Source organism: Erithacus rubecula, assembly GCF_903797595.1.
Source record: "Erithacus rubecula genome assembly, chromosome: 19".
In the NCBI taxonomy this organism is placed as follows: Eukaryota; Metazoa; Chordata; class Aves; order Passeriformes; family Muscicapidae; genus Erithacus; species Erithacus rubecula.
This window is the reverse complement of record NC_136671.1, coordinates 10617276-10633496: the sequence shown is the minus strand read 5'-3', so window position 1 is coordinate 10633496 and position 16221 is coordinate 10617276. Positions and strand designations below refer to the sequence as shown.

Sequence of the window (16221 nt, the reverse complement as noted above, 5' to 3'; positions counted from 1 at the left end):
GACCCGCTGGCACCTCTGCTTTGCAAACTTGGGATTTTTGGGCGAGTGCTGGTGTTTCCTGAGACCCAAATCGGTGGGTTCTGGTGGCAGCAGTGGGGCTGGGTGCTGTCCCCTGCGTGCCTGGCATGTCATTGATGCTCGGAGCGGGCTGGGGGCTGGCACAGCAGAGTGCACACACAGCACTTGTCGGTGTGTGCGAGTGTGTAAGTGTGAGACTGGCTCTTAAAGCCACAGCAGCTCCCTGTGCTGCAGCAAGCAGCTCCCAGCCCCACTCCCGAGCCCTCAGAAACCCAATAAAGTTTCTGCAAGTGTGAAGGCATTGTGTTTGGTCTGTTCTCTCTCCTCCAAGTGTGATAGTGAAAGGGCTTTGCTAAAATCTGCCTGAATTTTAAAAAATATCTAACTGAGGAGGTATAGTTCAGTTGCTGGTAGTATTTTTACATTCCAAAGGTGGCATTTCTAGTTCAAAACTGGCTTGCTTCACTCTTTCTTGGGGAAAAGGCATTGCTAACACCATTTTTCTTAAAAATGTTGATATTCTTGTTCTCTGTTTAAAGGTTTCAACAGTTTAGTGCACAACCAACACAGCAGTTGGTGTGCCACATGTGATAGAGTAGAGCAGGATGTTTATTGACATTACTGACCACTGTTAGAAGAAAAATCACAGTAGTATTATAATATTTTCTGTTGGGAGCTAGGCTTGACCTTACATGTGTATACTTTGAAATTCTAGTACCAATAATTTTTACAGACAAGCTCCTTCCATTGCTTTGAAATTTGAAGGTAAAAATCACATTTAAGGACAAATTAACCATTTGCAGATTTAATATAAGCTAAAGCTGCTCTGTAAGTGATGAATGTCTTAATGACAATAATTTTAAACAAGCTGATTGTACTGCCTTCCTCCTTGTTCTCCATATATAAGCTATGCTGCAAGTCTTGACCAGGCAGCTGTTCCAGAAAGTTTGTAGCACATCAGGGAAATGAGAGGGGGTTTATGCTTCAGTTTCCTGGGAGAAAATGCTGAGATCAGTTTCAAATTTCATTGCTGTTTTGTTTGCCAGCTTTATGCTCCTAATGTATTTTTTTTTCACACAGTTGCTTCTCTTTCGTTCTAAAAGAGTAGGACTGTCAGTGTGCTATAATCTGTCAGAATCAAGTAAAAATGATGTGCCTAAAATAGCATTAGCAGGTTAGGACATACTTTATATATATGTATCATTTTCACCCTTTCTAGTATTCTGCTTTGCAAGTCAAAGAAAGGTTGGTTAAAAACTTTGTAGCAGAATAAATATTAGGAGTGAAAGTGTAATTTTTATCTGTCTGGTGTGAGCATAGGCCTGGGAATCTGAAACTAATAAATCCAGTCTCCTCATCTGAGACAGGGTTGTTTAAAGAAACTTTGTCTCAGTTTATCCATCTACAGACTGGACACAAGTAGCAATTACCTGTCTTAGAGCAATAGCTAGGAATCATTTCACATTCATAAAACTCTTTGAAACTGTAACTTTTCCTGCACTATGTTTGGGATCCAAGAAGAACTATGTAACAAAAGAGCAAGTGAAAATAAGACCGACACTTCCATACCCCTGGCGTTGTAGTGTCATGTGTGGGTGGTGTGTGTTAATATTTTAAGCTTATCTTCAGACTCTTGCAGTGAAGAGATCTCTTTTGTCATGACTTTGGTTGAACTTAAACAGTTTACATAGTTGAGGATGAGGCTCAGGACTTTGTGAAATGAGATTTGAAACCCGAATAACTTCATCTGCAGCATTTGTTCAAGATAAATAAGTCTTTTTCAGGACAGAATTGTGCTACTGAGTGCTTTGTTTTTGAATTGAATGGGGTGATTTACAGGGAGTTTGAGGTTTGATCCTGCAGGAGTTTCTCATAAAAGTAGTCCTGGTTTTGGGGAGATATTGCTTGAAATAATTTTCTGGGCTCAGGTGCCAGGTCTGTCCATTTTTCTATGCTTTTTAACTTTCAGAGCAAAAATTCAGGTAGTTTCAGGATTTGATTCTGTTGCCTTTGAGGCCGATAACAGATTTCTTACAGACTGCAAAATAAGTAGGATTAAGTTTTTGTAGTGATGAAAACTTCAATATTAAGAATCTGGGTCTTTGTAGACTTTAGGAATGAAAAGGCTGAGGCTCAGTAACACTATATAGAACAGTTTGCTCAGCTGGCTTTATTCTTCGAAGGATGCCACTGAGTTCTCCTTAAACTAGGGGGAGGAAAAAGGATTAATTGGTGTCTTTTGGAAAGACAGCATTAATGGCTTTGTCCTCAGCATTCCCCTGCATTGTGTTTGCATTAGTAACAGGCAGTTCCTATGAGCAAGGTGTGTAGGGAGAGCTTTCTGAAGTGGCTCTGGGTGTTGGCAGAGGCTTCTCCCTTGGGTGAGAGTTTCACTTCTCAAATCTGCGAGCTATTTGCTTGGCACTCTGGAGAGGAGGGAAACGGCTGCGCTCCAGAAAGCATGGTAAAGAGCAGAGCTGCCAAGGAGGCTGAGAAGAGGAAAAAGGATTTAGAAATCTCCTTGTCTTGGCTGGAGAAGGCAGTGTCTGACTTCACTTGCCCAGCAGATTATTTAAAAATGATCCCTGCGAGCTCTGAGGTGATAACTGCTCCTCTCTTGCATGGATGCAGTGAGCCAGGAGTAGTAGCAGGGTCATGTGAGTGTCAAGAATGTGTGTTTTTACATGGATTGTGATATTTGTGTTTAATCTGCTCTTGCATTGTGGTCTGTGCAGGTGAAACCCGCATGAGATTCTATGAACTGCTGGTTAATGGTCTTTACACTCCTCAGACCCTCCCTGTAGGCACCGAACAGGACGTGTCCCCAACTGGGAACGAAGCTCTCCAGGTAGGTGTGCTTAGCTTTTTTCAGAGAAAAACTTCCTAGAAAATCCCAAACGTTAGCATTAGCATTTTAACATTTTTAATTTAGCTTTTTTTTTTTGTGTCTTTCTGTAGTTCCAATGGCTGTTACTAATTCACATTTTAATAGAACTTGCTCATAATTGCCATAGCAAATGAACCTCTGAATATGGAGCATGTGGCTGATGTGTGCCTGCTTTGCACGGGATGTGCTTTTTGTCTTTCTCAGTGAAAAATGCCTACAGAACTGACAGAATGTGCCCTATTAACATTAGAAATTCCTGCAGTTAGGACTGGATCAGATCTGTCCCTGAGATGAGATTATTCCCTTGAAGTCAGGGGAATGATTTACAGTGGTACATTTGGCCTGGCGTCTGCGGCGTGTAATCCCCAGCGCGCACGGACTTCAGCCTTGCTTAAAGGCTGAGAGGTGGAAGGTGTCTGAGCTTCAATAGTGCCATCAATTTTCCAGAATCTTAATTAGTTGCTGGAATCAGCTTTTAATAAAAGCAGTGGACAGAATTCCTGTGGGCTTCCAAGAATCCCTTGATATTTAGGGCACAATTCTCTACGTGGTTTTGCACGATTACCTGCTTCCCTGTGAACCCCGCTGGGATGAGAGGGCCAGGGGGAAGGGGAGCCTGTTTGTGTGAAGTTATCAGCCTCTTTGGCTTGTCTAAATGTGCCTTGGCTTCTCATTGTGACTTAAGAACTGATTTTAGGACATCAAACTTGAAAGAGATTGGGCAAAGATTTTTTTTTTTTTTCTCTCTACTTCTCTGTACTCATGCAACTTCTTAAAATGCCATGATTTCATTAATTCTGTGATCAAGTGTTCTCAAGACAGGTAATAGCTGTACATTGAACATGATAATCCCATTGATCTGAAAAAAAATAAGTCTTCTCCCACCAAAGTACCTCAACACCAGCAAGGCAGAAACCTGGTGTCCTTTTAGCAAAATCATAAAGAAGTTAGGTTTTCCTTACCTCCCAGCAAGGTGCTTTTAAAGGCAGCAGAGAGGGAAGTAATGATTTTGCTGGGAGCCCTGCTTTGAGTAGACCCTGACTGCTCATTTCTGCTGCTTCCACATCTCAAATAAAAATGGGCAGATTTGTTCCTACTCTTTTTTTCAGGGTTAACAGCAAAACACTTAATTGATGGCATCACCCAAAGCAATCACTGCTGTAATTATCCTGAAGATTTTTTTCTCTAGATATTGTGCTCATGTGTTACATTATTGTCCTGAATTGATTTTTTTCCCCAATTACCACCAGAATTATTGCTTTGTGAGTAACTTTTTACTGTTTGCATCAAAGTTTTGACACTGGAATCTGCCAACAAACTTGTTTACTGTTGTAGTTTGGTAAATTACTCCTGACATTTGCTCCTCCTCTCATGCAGAGTAGCAAAGATCTGACAGTTCTGCAATCCTTGCCTCCAGGCCATACACAAACCCCACTGAAAAACACTCCACAGCACATCTGCACTAAAGTTACAGAGTGTGGATGTTGTTAAGGACCAACCACCTGCTTCCTGCTCCTTTCTGTGGGTTTTAGGACAGTTGAGGAAGAAACTTTCCTGGTCATGGTGTCCAGGGGGTCAAACTGAGAGCAAGTCCACACTGCTTAGTGGGTGAGACATGTGAACATGGCAGGCAGGTGAGAGTTCAGCTGGAGTTTGATGGTGCTGGCATGTTTCAAGCAGGTCATTTGACACATCTCTGCCTACCTGTGCTTAGGAGGTCTCACCAGTTGCCTATCCTGATTTGCTTTTGGGCAGCTGGAGCTCAGTCCATCCTCTCTTGCTGCCAGGAGGATTCTCACTGAGCTCCTGCTTTGCATGATGGAAAATTGATTCTGGAGCTGATGATAAGTGTGGCACTGTTATGACTCAGCAGAGTCTGAGCTGGAGCAGGGCTGCTCTTAGAAACCCCCTGAATGTGCCTGTGAAGTGAGTTGCAGAGCAATTAGTTGGCTACTCTGTAGATTTGTAGGGTTTCAGTTTCAAATGGCCTAATCAGTAGCACTCTGAGCATTTGTCTTTGTGAAAAGGTTTAAAATGGTGTTTTTCTGACTGTTGTAAACTTTTTGTACTTTTTGTACATGTAGCCTTCTCCCCTGTTGCAGATGAGTGGTAGGGAGGATGGTGGATAGGTTTGGCTGCAGGCTGGCAGTTCACTCATTTGTATGTTTTGATTTGTTCACAAACAAAAGATAAATTGACAATTTCACATCTCAGTCTTTTCTTGTTTTCTTCCCTGTTTGCAGTTTAGACAAGCATTACATAGTTGCTAAAAACTGGAACTCTTCCAGCTGAAAGTGGTGTGGGAGTCTCCAGTTCACCTGATGCTCTTGGGGGTAGCTTACAAGGAAAACTTGTATCTGCTTTCTTCTTCCTCCCCTTGCAGACGAGTTACTCTTTGCCTTTTAAATCAAAGGGTCTGTTAGAAACAGATAATGGTTTGTGTTTTCAGGGATGCTGTAACCTATTTATTTTTTTGCCCTGGAAATCAGCACGAACTCTTGGGTACTCCTCTGAAAACCAAACAGATTAGACAAACATCTTTATAAAAGCATGTGTGTTTAGGTGCTTTTCTCTCTCCTGTTGCTGCAGTTGACAGACTCCCTGAAGCGCCTGAAGGACAGTTCCCTCTCTTCCGCGGGATCCTCCGTCACCCCGAACAGCAGCACGCCCTTTTCCCACGACACAGCCTATTCCAGCTGCCGGCAGGACACCCCAAACTCCTACAGCCAATTCACCCCCCAGTCCCAGGGAACACCCCACACCCCTCGCCTGGGAACACCCTTCTCCCAGGACTCCAGCTACTCCAGCCGGCAGACAACGCCCGTGTACCACTTTGGGCAGGACAGTGGGTACAAACCCCGGAGGCACGAGACGAAGTTTACGGACGCGTACAACCGCCGGCCGGGCCACCACTACATGCACAACTCGGCGGGGGTGTTCCGAGGCACGGAGCATCAGTTCAGTACGTTCAAATCCCATCAGCAGGAGCCAGTTCAGTTCTCTCACACTCCTCCCCTGAGCCACTCTAGTTCTTCGAGCTATAAATCTGCCTTCTCCCCCTACCAAGCACCAGCTGTTTTTCCCCAATCCGAGGAGCAGCCGTTTCCCCAAACTTCCAGGGAGGCCGAGTACCGGAGACCGGCGCCTCCTCCCGCCGAGATGGTTGTGGAGAGCAGCACTGCCCCGAGCATCGATTTTGTCCCAGTGAAGGAGAAACCAGAGGAGCCTCCGCCCTTGCCCGACTCGAACTCTGCTCCTGAACCGAGCACAGCGTCCTTCTCTCAGACTCCAGAGAGGAGTGAGACCCCTGGTACCCCCACCATGGAGACTGAGATGCAGCATAACAGTTTAGACTCAAGGATTGAGATGCTCTTAAAAGAGCAGAGAACAAAATTACCCTTTCTTAACGAGCATGACTCAGATAATGAGATCAGAATGGAAGGTAGCCCTATTTCCTCCTCTTCTTCCCAGCTCTCCCCCATCCCAACGTACGGTTCGAACTCTCAGCCCGGTTTCAGGGGTCAGACGCCTTCCTCACGCCCTTCCAGCACAGGCTTGGAGGACATCAGCCCCACACCTTTACCTGACTCTGATGATGATGAGCCCATCCCTGGGACAGCTTCTCTGAGTCAGAATTCCCGGGGGACATCGGAGGCCAGCATGACTCCCATTGATCAGCTGGGCAGGACCTCCAAAACTGAGACCTCGGAGGCTAAAGAAATGGTGCCTGGTGACCAGACCCCAACATCAGAAAAAATGGACGAGGTAAGTGAGCTGGAACTGACTTATGAAGCTTTGCACGTGTCCCCAGAGCTGGACAGGATGGGGAATTGCACTTGTCTTTGTGTCGTCAGAGCATGGGGTTTCTGGTGGCTTTTCCTTTTACTCGAGCCAGCTGGAAATGAGCTAGATGTGACACAAAGTAATGGTCTTGATCAATTTGCAGTCTCCAGTTTTCTTTATTTACAATACCAGCCTGCTGCAATCTATAGCTTCAGGAGAGCTCAAGGACTGAACAAGCCACCAAAGTTTGGCCAGTGCTCAGGCTGTGTGAATGTCCTGAGTGTTGACAGACACTTAAGCCACTAGAGGAGTTAATGGAGCACTTTCTGCCATTGCTGTGCTCCCTGAGCAGGGGTGTGTATGCAGGCACACACTTGCTTAATAGGGCTTTCATATTGCACTGAAGTTTTGAGTGTATAGGGTGTTTGAAAGCTCTCCAGCTATTCCTGCCATCTGGTTCCAAAGGGAGACAGTTGCTGTGTTTTAATACTCACTTTACTCTGGAGGGAGGGAGTATCTGAAAGGGGGAGGTGGTTGTCCTGTGAGGGATGTGCTCCACTGAGTTTTCCAATAATAGAGTGGAGCTTGTTGCCTCTGCCGGGGCATTTGTGGCTGAAGTGGGGGAGAGAGCTGAACAGTGTGGAATGGTGCCAGCAGACAGGAATTATGTTGCATGGTGTGTCTGTTTGGGAGGTCTGTTGCAACAAATGTGAGTATCACTGCAGTGCATGTGTTGGTCCTAGTGCACTGTGTCAAGGAACAGTCAAAATACAGATCTTTGCAAATGCCTGACCTTTCTCCTCAGTGTTTATAATGGCCATGCAAGCAGATGGAACTGCTGTCCCTGGTGTGCCAGAATGCTGCAGTCAAGAGGGCTGGTCTTCTGTAAATGTCCTGAGCGTGGTAGATCAATTTAATTTACTCATGAAAGTTTATTGGGGTTAAGCTGGCAGAATGGGTTTCCCTCCAGTGGTTTGCAGTTGTGAGGTTTTCACCAGAGAAGTGGCTGCATTTTGGGAGAGGAGGAGCTGCTCCCGTAGCCATGGGCTTTGCAGGATGCTTCACTGGAGGGAAAGCTCTGCAGCAGTTACACAGTGCAGGTCTGGGTGCTACTTAGTGAAAACAATGTGACTGTGCTGGATATTTTGGGTTTTTTTCTGCTTGCCTTTCGGAATCTGCTTGTCCTTGCAGTTGCCAGTTTAGCCTTTGAAACAGTTCAGCTGCTTGAGTTCCCATTCATCATCCAGGCTGGCCCAGACTCCCCTCTTGGGAGGCAAGTCCTTGGCTGGTGGGGCCTGATGATGTGTTAATTAGGAATGGAGTTTTGATTCCTTAAGCTCGGGTCTGGCAAGCATAAGAGGGGACACTCTTAATTTGACTAAAAACCGGTGAGGAAGATATCTCTTGTCTCCTTGCCTTTCTGGGTTTGTATCTGCTGTCCTTGCACTCATGCAAGTGGGTTGCAGCCAATCTGAGTGTGTTTAGGAAGATGGGTAGGTGCCAGCATGGTGTGTGGGGTCAAGCACTTCTGTAGCTGCCAGCAGGTTTGGGGGACTGGCTGGGATGTGATATTGTAGGTTGTGATATGGGTCTGATGCTGAAACCCATGTTAAGTCTTTGTTTCCCCTTAATGAGATGCTGGTGTCAAAAGTTCACGTCAATGGTTCTGTGATACAAAATTATGTAAGTGCCTCGATGCTGTGCAGAAGTCAGAAGGGTGGTAGCAGGGTCTCTGTGCAGGTCATTGCTGCCTTATTTGTCTCCTTCCCCCCCCAAAAAAAGTTGGTGTTTGTTGTTGGAGCTGTTTATTCAAACTTCCTCTTGGTTACAAATCACACTGGGCTATTCTGACAAGTTTGAAAAGTTGCCTGCGCCTTTCATTGCTCCTTGTGATGCAGAAAAAACGATCTCCATGTGTTTTTGCTTCCTTTCCCCACCCTTCTCCCCACACAGTTTTTTACTTTAGAAGAAGGCTCTTCTGGCTTCCCTCTCTTTTGGTGAAGGAGCAGAGCTGAACAGTGACTTAACATAGGCTGAAATTTGAGCTGCAGCTTTCCAACTGAGTTAGAGAGGAGCATTGAGTCTGTGTAAGGGCTGGAAAGCTGAACCTCCAGCTTCAGCCTATTGTGATACCACTATTCAACTCCAGTCCTTTAGAGAATCCTCCAGTGAAGCAGAGGGAAGGCAGACACAAATATTTCTAGTGGCTGTGTGGCTTGGGGAGCAGAGCAGGAGTGATATCTTAGTATAGGGAAGTCTCCTTAAGTATCATAAGGAAGCAATAAAGGGCAGTGAATTTGAACTTATTTACTTAATATTTGGCTCTTTAAGGGTCAGAGCAACCCCAGGTCAGCTCTCTTTGGGTGGGTGTTCTAGCTGGGAAAATCACAGGATTCAATGAGGATGCCAGCAAAGTCACAAGGAAGTTTTTGCTGAGGTGATCAGTGCTTTTGAAGGACCTTCTCCTGTTTCCCATCAAAACAAGCACGATTGTTGTCAATGATTGCTGATACAGTAGCATCTGTTCTATAGGTGAAGTGCTGTCAAATCATCAGGCAAATTAGCCCTCCAGACTTGCCATAAGTAAAGGAGGTACAGCCAAGCCCAGCAAATGCTCTGGTTTGTCATGCAAGACCCTGGAGTTTGATTTCAAGATCCGGTATGATACTCCTAAGCCAGAGTTTGGCAGGGATTTTGGGTGTGGGAGAGGAAGGGCTCTGCATCTGTCTGCAACACCTAACCTGCCTAATCTCAGAGCAGTGATTAAGGTCTGCAGAGAAAGTCCAGCTAAGCTGAGCCAAGGGGCCAGGCTGAGAGGTGGAACAGTGGGATGTGGGCAGTACGAGGTAAGGGGAGGAAAAGGATCCTTTCCAAACAGCACAACCTGCCAGACAGGAAGGCAGGGCAGAGAGGGCTTTTTCAAGAAACCAGAAGATGGAAAAGAAAGAATGAAAGAAAAAAAGCTGAGCTGCATTGTTTTATGAGGGAAATTTTTGAAGGAGCAACGTACAAACTTTCCTTCCTATGTGCTTGAGAAGATAAAAAGGAAAGAACTGTAATAATTTCTTTTCACAGGATTTTTGCTGTTTCAGAAGTGCAAAGGTTAAGTACATACAGTTTGACGTTTTGACATCCCATCTGAGCCAGGTCTTGCTTTGGCTTGGCTTGTGACAGGAAGAGGCCCTGCCTTTGTGCTGGGGAGGGTGACAGGATTGCAGCAAGTCACTTGGTTGTATATTGATGATGCCTTTCATGTTTCAGCTTATGAATGTATCAGTTTGTGTGCATAGCCAGTGTGTAATAAGAAGACCGTATGGCTGACAATGGTATTTTTCCAGATTTATAAGTACAAAAGCACTTTTTAATTGAGGGATCAGCAGTCTCCTGTCCTCCTGGTAGTTTGGCTAAGCACTGATTTACTGAGGTGGGAGGGGCGCCTTAAAAACGCCAAAGATCATCATAAAAATAAAGATCCTGAAGCATGAATGAGGTGAGGGCAGTTCTCCTGCTGTTTGCTGAGAATTGTAGCAAATGGGTTGGGGAGTGAACTGGAAATTACAGAGTGCTCAACAGCCCTAGGGACCCTGAAAGCCACTGCTGTCACCAGCTGTCTCACCAGGCTGTGGTGAGTGTTTTGGATGCTGTGCTGGGTGCTGAGGTGCCTCTTGCAGGGCAGCATCAGCATCCCTGGGACAAGCTGGGTGGATGCAGTGGGTCCTCTCACAGCTACCCAGGGAGAATTTCCCAGCTGTGCTTACACACAGATGAGGTGGGTCAGGCTCAGCCCTACTACAAGCTCTGCTGAAGTCCCTGAGGTTACATCTGGGCTAAATTTTCCCTTTGTATTGAAGCATCTTGGGGTTCTTGTGTGGTCATGGCCAGAACTGGAAGAAATTTTTGTTGAAGTGTCATATTGTCCCTCTGGAGCCTTAGCAGGATGTGATGACATTCCCCTGAAGACACTGCCTCGTGTCTTGTGTGGCTCCATGCTGCTGCATCCCCATCCAGACTGGGCATTGTTTCAGTAGCTGGTAAATGATTGCCCATTCCTGCAGAGCCAAGTTCAGCCTTTAGTTGTTCAAACTCTGGTGAAACAAAGCAGAGCCCAGGTGTTGTCCAGGCAGTGAGAAGAGTATTTGAGGGTTTTGGTGCTAACAGTACATACAGTACTGCCCCAGGGACAGTGGATACACCTTGGAGCTGAGCTGAGCAGGAGCAAATCCATCTGTGCCTGCAGGAGGGTGTTCTCCTCCTGTACCCTGCTCCCACCCATGGATTGTGTGGGTTGGAGGCAGCCCCTGGGACATCACCCTAAAGGTGAACCCAATCTCACTGTTTCTGGGCTGAAGAGCTCAGAAGTGATTTATTCAAGGTAAATGCACATTAAGGTTGAGAAGGCAGATCCTTAAGAGCCAGGAAATTTGATATCTTTGTTTCCACAGTAACTGTGCAAGAGCCCTTATGCCCATAGGTAGCTGTTAGTATATATAATATATATAGATACACCTGGGATCCAGTTTACAGCTGGAGTGGGATTCAGCATTTCTGAAGGGAGATGGGGAAAGTAGATGGGGGAAATGGTTGCTCTGAATGTAGTCTTTTAATTGAAGAAGGCAGGAAAACCTGAGAGCTGTGATTTATACCCAGTTTCATAAAGATTTTTTCAAATTTTCCTGCCTCCTGAGCTCTTGCAAATGCAATCATGCCTGACAGAACCGGTTCCTAATGGAAACTCAAAAAATAGGTATCATGTTATGACCATGAATTTCCAGAAATGCAGCCAGCCAATGCCCAGGCAGCAGAGATTTGGATGACTGCTGTGGTTTTACATGTGAATTACACCAGCCATGCTAAACCTGTGAAATTAAAATGAGAGTGAACTGCTTAAGCTGTGGGTTCAGTTCTGCCCTCCCTGACCCACACACAGCATCAGCGAGAAGCCACAGGGACTTCAGGGGATCTTGTGGAGTTTAAGCTTGTTCAGAAGAGAAAGGCAGCACACAATTCCCTCAAAAGGTGATTTAAATGTGACACTGCCCTGGCCCCTTTGAGAGCTCAGTGGTCTGTTCAGCCACTGAGTCCTGAGGAGGGAGCAGGACTGCAGCCCTTCATCCCCCCAGGCATGCTGAGGGTCAGTTCCTAAATAACCTGACCAAGGCAAGGATGTCCAGGCTCCCAGAGCAGAGGAAGTGCAGGTTGTTATTCTACCTTTTTTTTTCAGAATTGATGCTGGAAGACCACAGGCAGGGACTGCTTCCTTGTACACTGATTCATTTACCACATGACAGCCTGCTGCTCCTACAAAAATTTATATGAAGCAGAGGAGTCCGTTCGTTTTTGCTAAGTTGTATTTTTCACTTTTGATTTTTTGTATTTGTCTCTGATTTGATTCTTGGAGTGTTTGCAGAATGGTTAGCAGAGCATAGGGCTTGACCAGACAAATGTTCAATAGAGGAAGCAGCAAGAGGTAACAAGCCCAGTGTCAGTTTTTACAGTCACTTTTTCAGAGCAATATTGCATAAGGTTTCACCTGGCATTGCTGATGATGCACCCCTCATGCATGTATGCTTGTGGGGGGAAGGAAACCTGCATGGAAAAATATTTGGCTGTTTGTGGTTTGGTTTTTTTTGGATACCAAACAGCTCCAGTAGAGTGAGAGAACGTGTCTCTGGTTGATAACAGAGCTGGAAATGGTGAAATGCTCTGGAGTGTAACTGAAAAATAGAAAGCAGGCTGTGGTTGGGAGGCTGAGTGGTTCTTTTGCTCTCACACCAGGCCAAGGCTTTGAGGCTTTTTCATTTTGCATACCTGATAGAATTGACATTGCCATTCCTTTTTATAAATCACTGTTGCTGACAATACTCTCACCACTAGCTCAGTTTGTTCTGTTTCTCCACCAGTGACTTTCTGTAAATTTTCAGTTCCTGGTGGACTGGCTTTGTGTACTTGAACTGCTTGTTAATGGGTAGAGCATTGCTCATTTAGTGTTTGTGTAATCTGTGGATTCCCCTGCACTGCAAAGTTAGATCCAAATTACAGTGTTTAACCACAGCACATAACTTATGGTGGAAGAATATCCAAATCTGAGCCATTGGCCATCTTCCTTTTACTGCTTGCAGAGTTCTTCCTATTCCTCACAACACTGAGGGTTTAGCAGTGCTGATATTGAATGTTCAGATGTCATAAATGCAGGCTGTGAAGCCTCACACTGAAGTGACACATTTTCCTCACAGTTTCTCCAACCCATTATCATTCCAGTTGCGTTTCGCATCTGATGCCTGTGAAAAGTGACCAAGGGAATGCAGACAAGTTACTGGATGGCGGCGTGTGTTGCAACATGCAGTGACACTGAGAAAACGTGCCAGTGTGTTAGGTAATCAGTAGAAATATTGAGAAAATAATTGCTGTTAACATATTGTGCTGGCAGCCGCCAGAACAGCACTAATTTCTGGGTCTGGTTTGTGAAGATGCCGCTGTGTTCTATATGTGTCTGTGTCTGACACAGAGCACTGAGCAGACGAGCTCTTATTCAAATTTCTGCTGGCTGCTGCCTTTCCTGGAGCCCTCTAAATAGATACAGTTCATCAGTAGAATGTTTTTTCCATGCTGCATCAATTCTGAGGTCCATGACTTTGCCACCCCCCTTCTGTTAATTTTAATTTTTGGTTTGGGGTAGTTGTTTGTACCTAGTGGAGATGGGGCAGAACTCAAAATGAAACCTGTAAGATCGTTAACTCTGTGCATCATGTACCTGCCCACAAAGGCTCCTTTGACCCAGACATGTTGCTGCTGTCTCAGGATTTATTATGAAAGTGCAGTGCTTGCTTTTGGATATGCCCATTCATCATGGCCAAAAGATTGCTCACATTTTGTGCTCCTAAAAACAAAACATTAAAAAAAAAAACACAAAGAAGAAAGAAAATGGTAAAGGGAGGGAAAAAAAACCCCCTAAAAATGTTATTTTATTTGCATAGTGCTAAAATAAGGTCAGTGCCTGCTTTCACACATTTCCAGCAGTGCAGACAGGCCTCATGAAGTGGAAATAGCAGGCAGCAAATTGAGATTTCTCATTTCTCTCCAGGCTAGAAGAGCTGGGATGGGTTTGTTCCTCTGGCTGCTGCAGGGGTGTTGCTCTAGGAGCAGTTGAGCAGAGGAAGTTGTTGGTGGCTTGGGCTCAGCAGTGGCTCTGAGCACAGAGGGCACAGAAACTGCCCAGGCACGGAGCTGGCAGCAGTGCCCGTGCTTGGGAGCCTTGCCTGCAAAAGGGACAGACAGCTGGAGCTCACCTTCCAGCTTTCCCTCAACTTCAGCACATTTAGTGGTGTTTGGAGTTGCTGGCTGCTCCAAATGGTTGTGTTTGGACTGTGTGTTTCTGGGGAGTTGATAACAGTGTGCTAAGTGCAATTACCACACACCTTTGACCAGCTCACCTGTTCTTTGCCCAGTTTCTCTCTCTGTATCAGGCAGTAAGTCAGGGAAATAGTTAGGAAAAAGGCTCTGAGAATGGTGAGGAGGGGGGGAAGAGGAGATACAAAGATGGTTTTTGCCAAGTTTGAGTCCTTCCTGTCTCACCTCCTTGCCTGCACCTTCAAGCATTCACGATGGGATTTCCTCAGTTCCACAGATTCCCTGTGCCACTGAATGCAATGGCACAGAGCCTTAGGAAGAAGAGGGCTGAGGATGCTGCAGGGTGGGTGACATCAAGGACAGATGGGGTTTTGTTTTTCCTGGGCCTTTTTGCTGTCCTGATCCAGGAATCTGATATCTGCTGCTTTTGTGGGTGGAGTGGGGTGGGAGTTGCTCTCTTACTCCAGAATTTTTCCACAAGAACTGTGCTTGGCAGCAAGTAAATACTTTTATGCTTATGTCCAAGTAGCCTGTCCTCCTGCTGTGGTGTGGGATCAACATGTGTTGCACACACCAGGGAGACATTCCCTGTGGAGCCTGGGGAGGGATTGCTGAAGCAGGTGGCTTTTTTCCAGATTTCCCTTTTCCCAAAGGAGCTTGGTATTTATGCTGCCTTGTGTATCCCAGGCAGAACAAAATCTACTTATTTGGGGTGATAGCAGTGCTGTTTGGTGGAAGCAGGAGCTGGTGTGGTGCTGGCACGTGGCTCTGGGGACTGTTTCCCAACCCAGTCTTTGTTGCTAAGCAGTTGCCAAACGTGGCATTTTGGTCAGCAGATGTGGCTGAGGGTTTCCAGTGCAGATAATTGAAATATTGTCTTTGAAGGATGCAGATAAATGTGAGCAACTGTTATCATGGTGCTACAAGCATTTTGCTATTGTCAGGGAAAAGAAATACTTGGAAAATATGAAAATCCTTCATACTGCATGAAATTATTCAAATTGCAGTAATACATAAAGGGCAATCTGCCAGTGGAATGTATGCCATGGAGACGTGTGTGAAGGATGAATTTTGACCAGGGAATCTCAACAAATTTATTTGCTTGTTAATATAGTGTCAGGTGTGTCTCCCAAATTACCTCAGAAAAGTGGTAACAGCAGATGGGTTTGCCAAGCTGGGGTGTGTTCCAGGTCAGTGAGAGGCAGGCAGATGGTCAGGGTTTGGTGGCAAGGGGCAGAGCCCTGCTGGAGGATGGTGTCCTGATGCTGGGATTGCTTTTAACTTCCCTGGGAGCTGGCATCATGCTGGGGGCACCAGCTGTGAACCCTGCTGGGTTGGATGTTCAGGCTTCAGCTTGAGGAAAAAGTCTTGTTGCATGACTTTGTCTTGGGTTGTTGTTGGGACATACATGCTGCAATCAAAAAAAGGTCAGTTTTTGCAGTATTTTTACTATTTTAACTGAGCTCTGGTATCAAGGGCATTGCACAGAGCAATTGTGTTAGTGAGGCACAGCTTTAGTATCACATCCAGTGAGGTGTGTTGATGATGGTCAGTGACAGAACAACCACTGTGCAGCTCTGGTGCTTCAAAAGGTGCTGAGGCCAAATGGTGCTAAGTAATAAACAATGAGCTGCAAACCAGCACAGCAGCTGTTCCTGCAGAACTGCTTAAAAAATAAAAAGATGCCCATGCCTTCCAGCTGGCCACCTGGATCAGTGAACAGGGCATGGAATGCATGAGCACAGAGCTGTGTTTGCCTGGTTTTGTGCCTTTCTCACAACTGTTTCACATAATGCTTTGAATAAGTTACCTGCCTTTTCAGACTTCATATATAACTTCAAACTAATGAAGCAGTACTAATAGGAATGCTGGTTTAAAAATACAAATAAAGAGCTGTGTGATGGAGAGATGTTTAGCTGTGTCTGCTCAGGAGTGGGCTGTGGTGGTGATGAGCTTCTGCAGGGCTTCACTCATCTCAAGCATTTTAGCAAAGCTCTTTAAAGCAGGTAGTAAAGAAGTGAGTAAAGTTTCACCAACATGGAGAGGCCCAGAAGAGCTGAGAGCTGGAGTGGTGGGTGTGAGGAGCAGAACATGGATCAGCTGGTGCTGCCTGCTGCTGAAGGGCTCTGCTGTGGTCCCACTGCCCTTCCACTAGAGCAGTCACCCATGGGAGAGCTGATTACAGC

At 45.6% G+C, this 16221-nt stretch overlaps 1 protein-coding gene across 2 annotated transcripts in view; it reads left to right on the top strand.

Annotated features, from left to right (window-relative positions):
* Positions 1-16221, top strand: part of SETD1B (SET domain containing 1B, histone lysine methyltransferase) — a 47070-nt gene that overhangs the window by 2486 nt on the left and 28363 nt on the right. For both annotated transcript variants that reach the window (XR_013776422.1, XM_079322658.1), the window contains exons 5-6: positions 2754-2866; positions 5495-6670. Coding sequence is in view for 1 of the 2 variants with exons in the window: in XM_079322658.1 (XP_079178784.1) it covers positions 2754-2866; positions 5495-6670 (1289 nt within the window). In the remaining variant the exon portion in view is untranslated. The remainder of the gene's footprint in view (positions 1-2753; positions 2867-5494; positions 6671-16221) is intronic.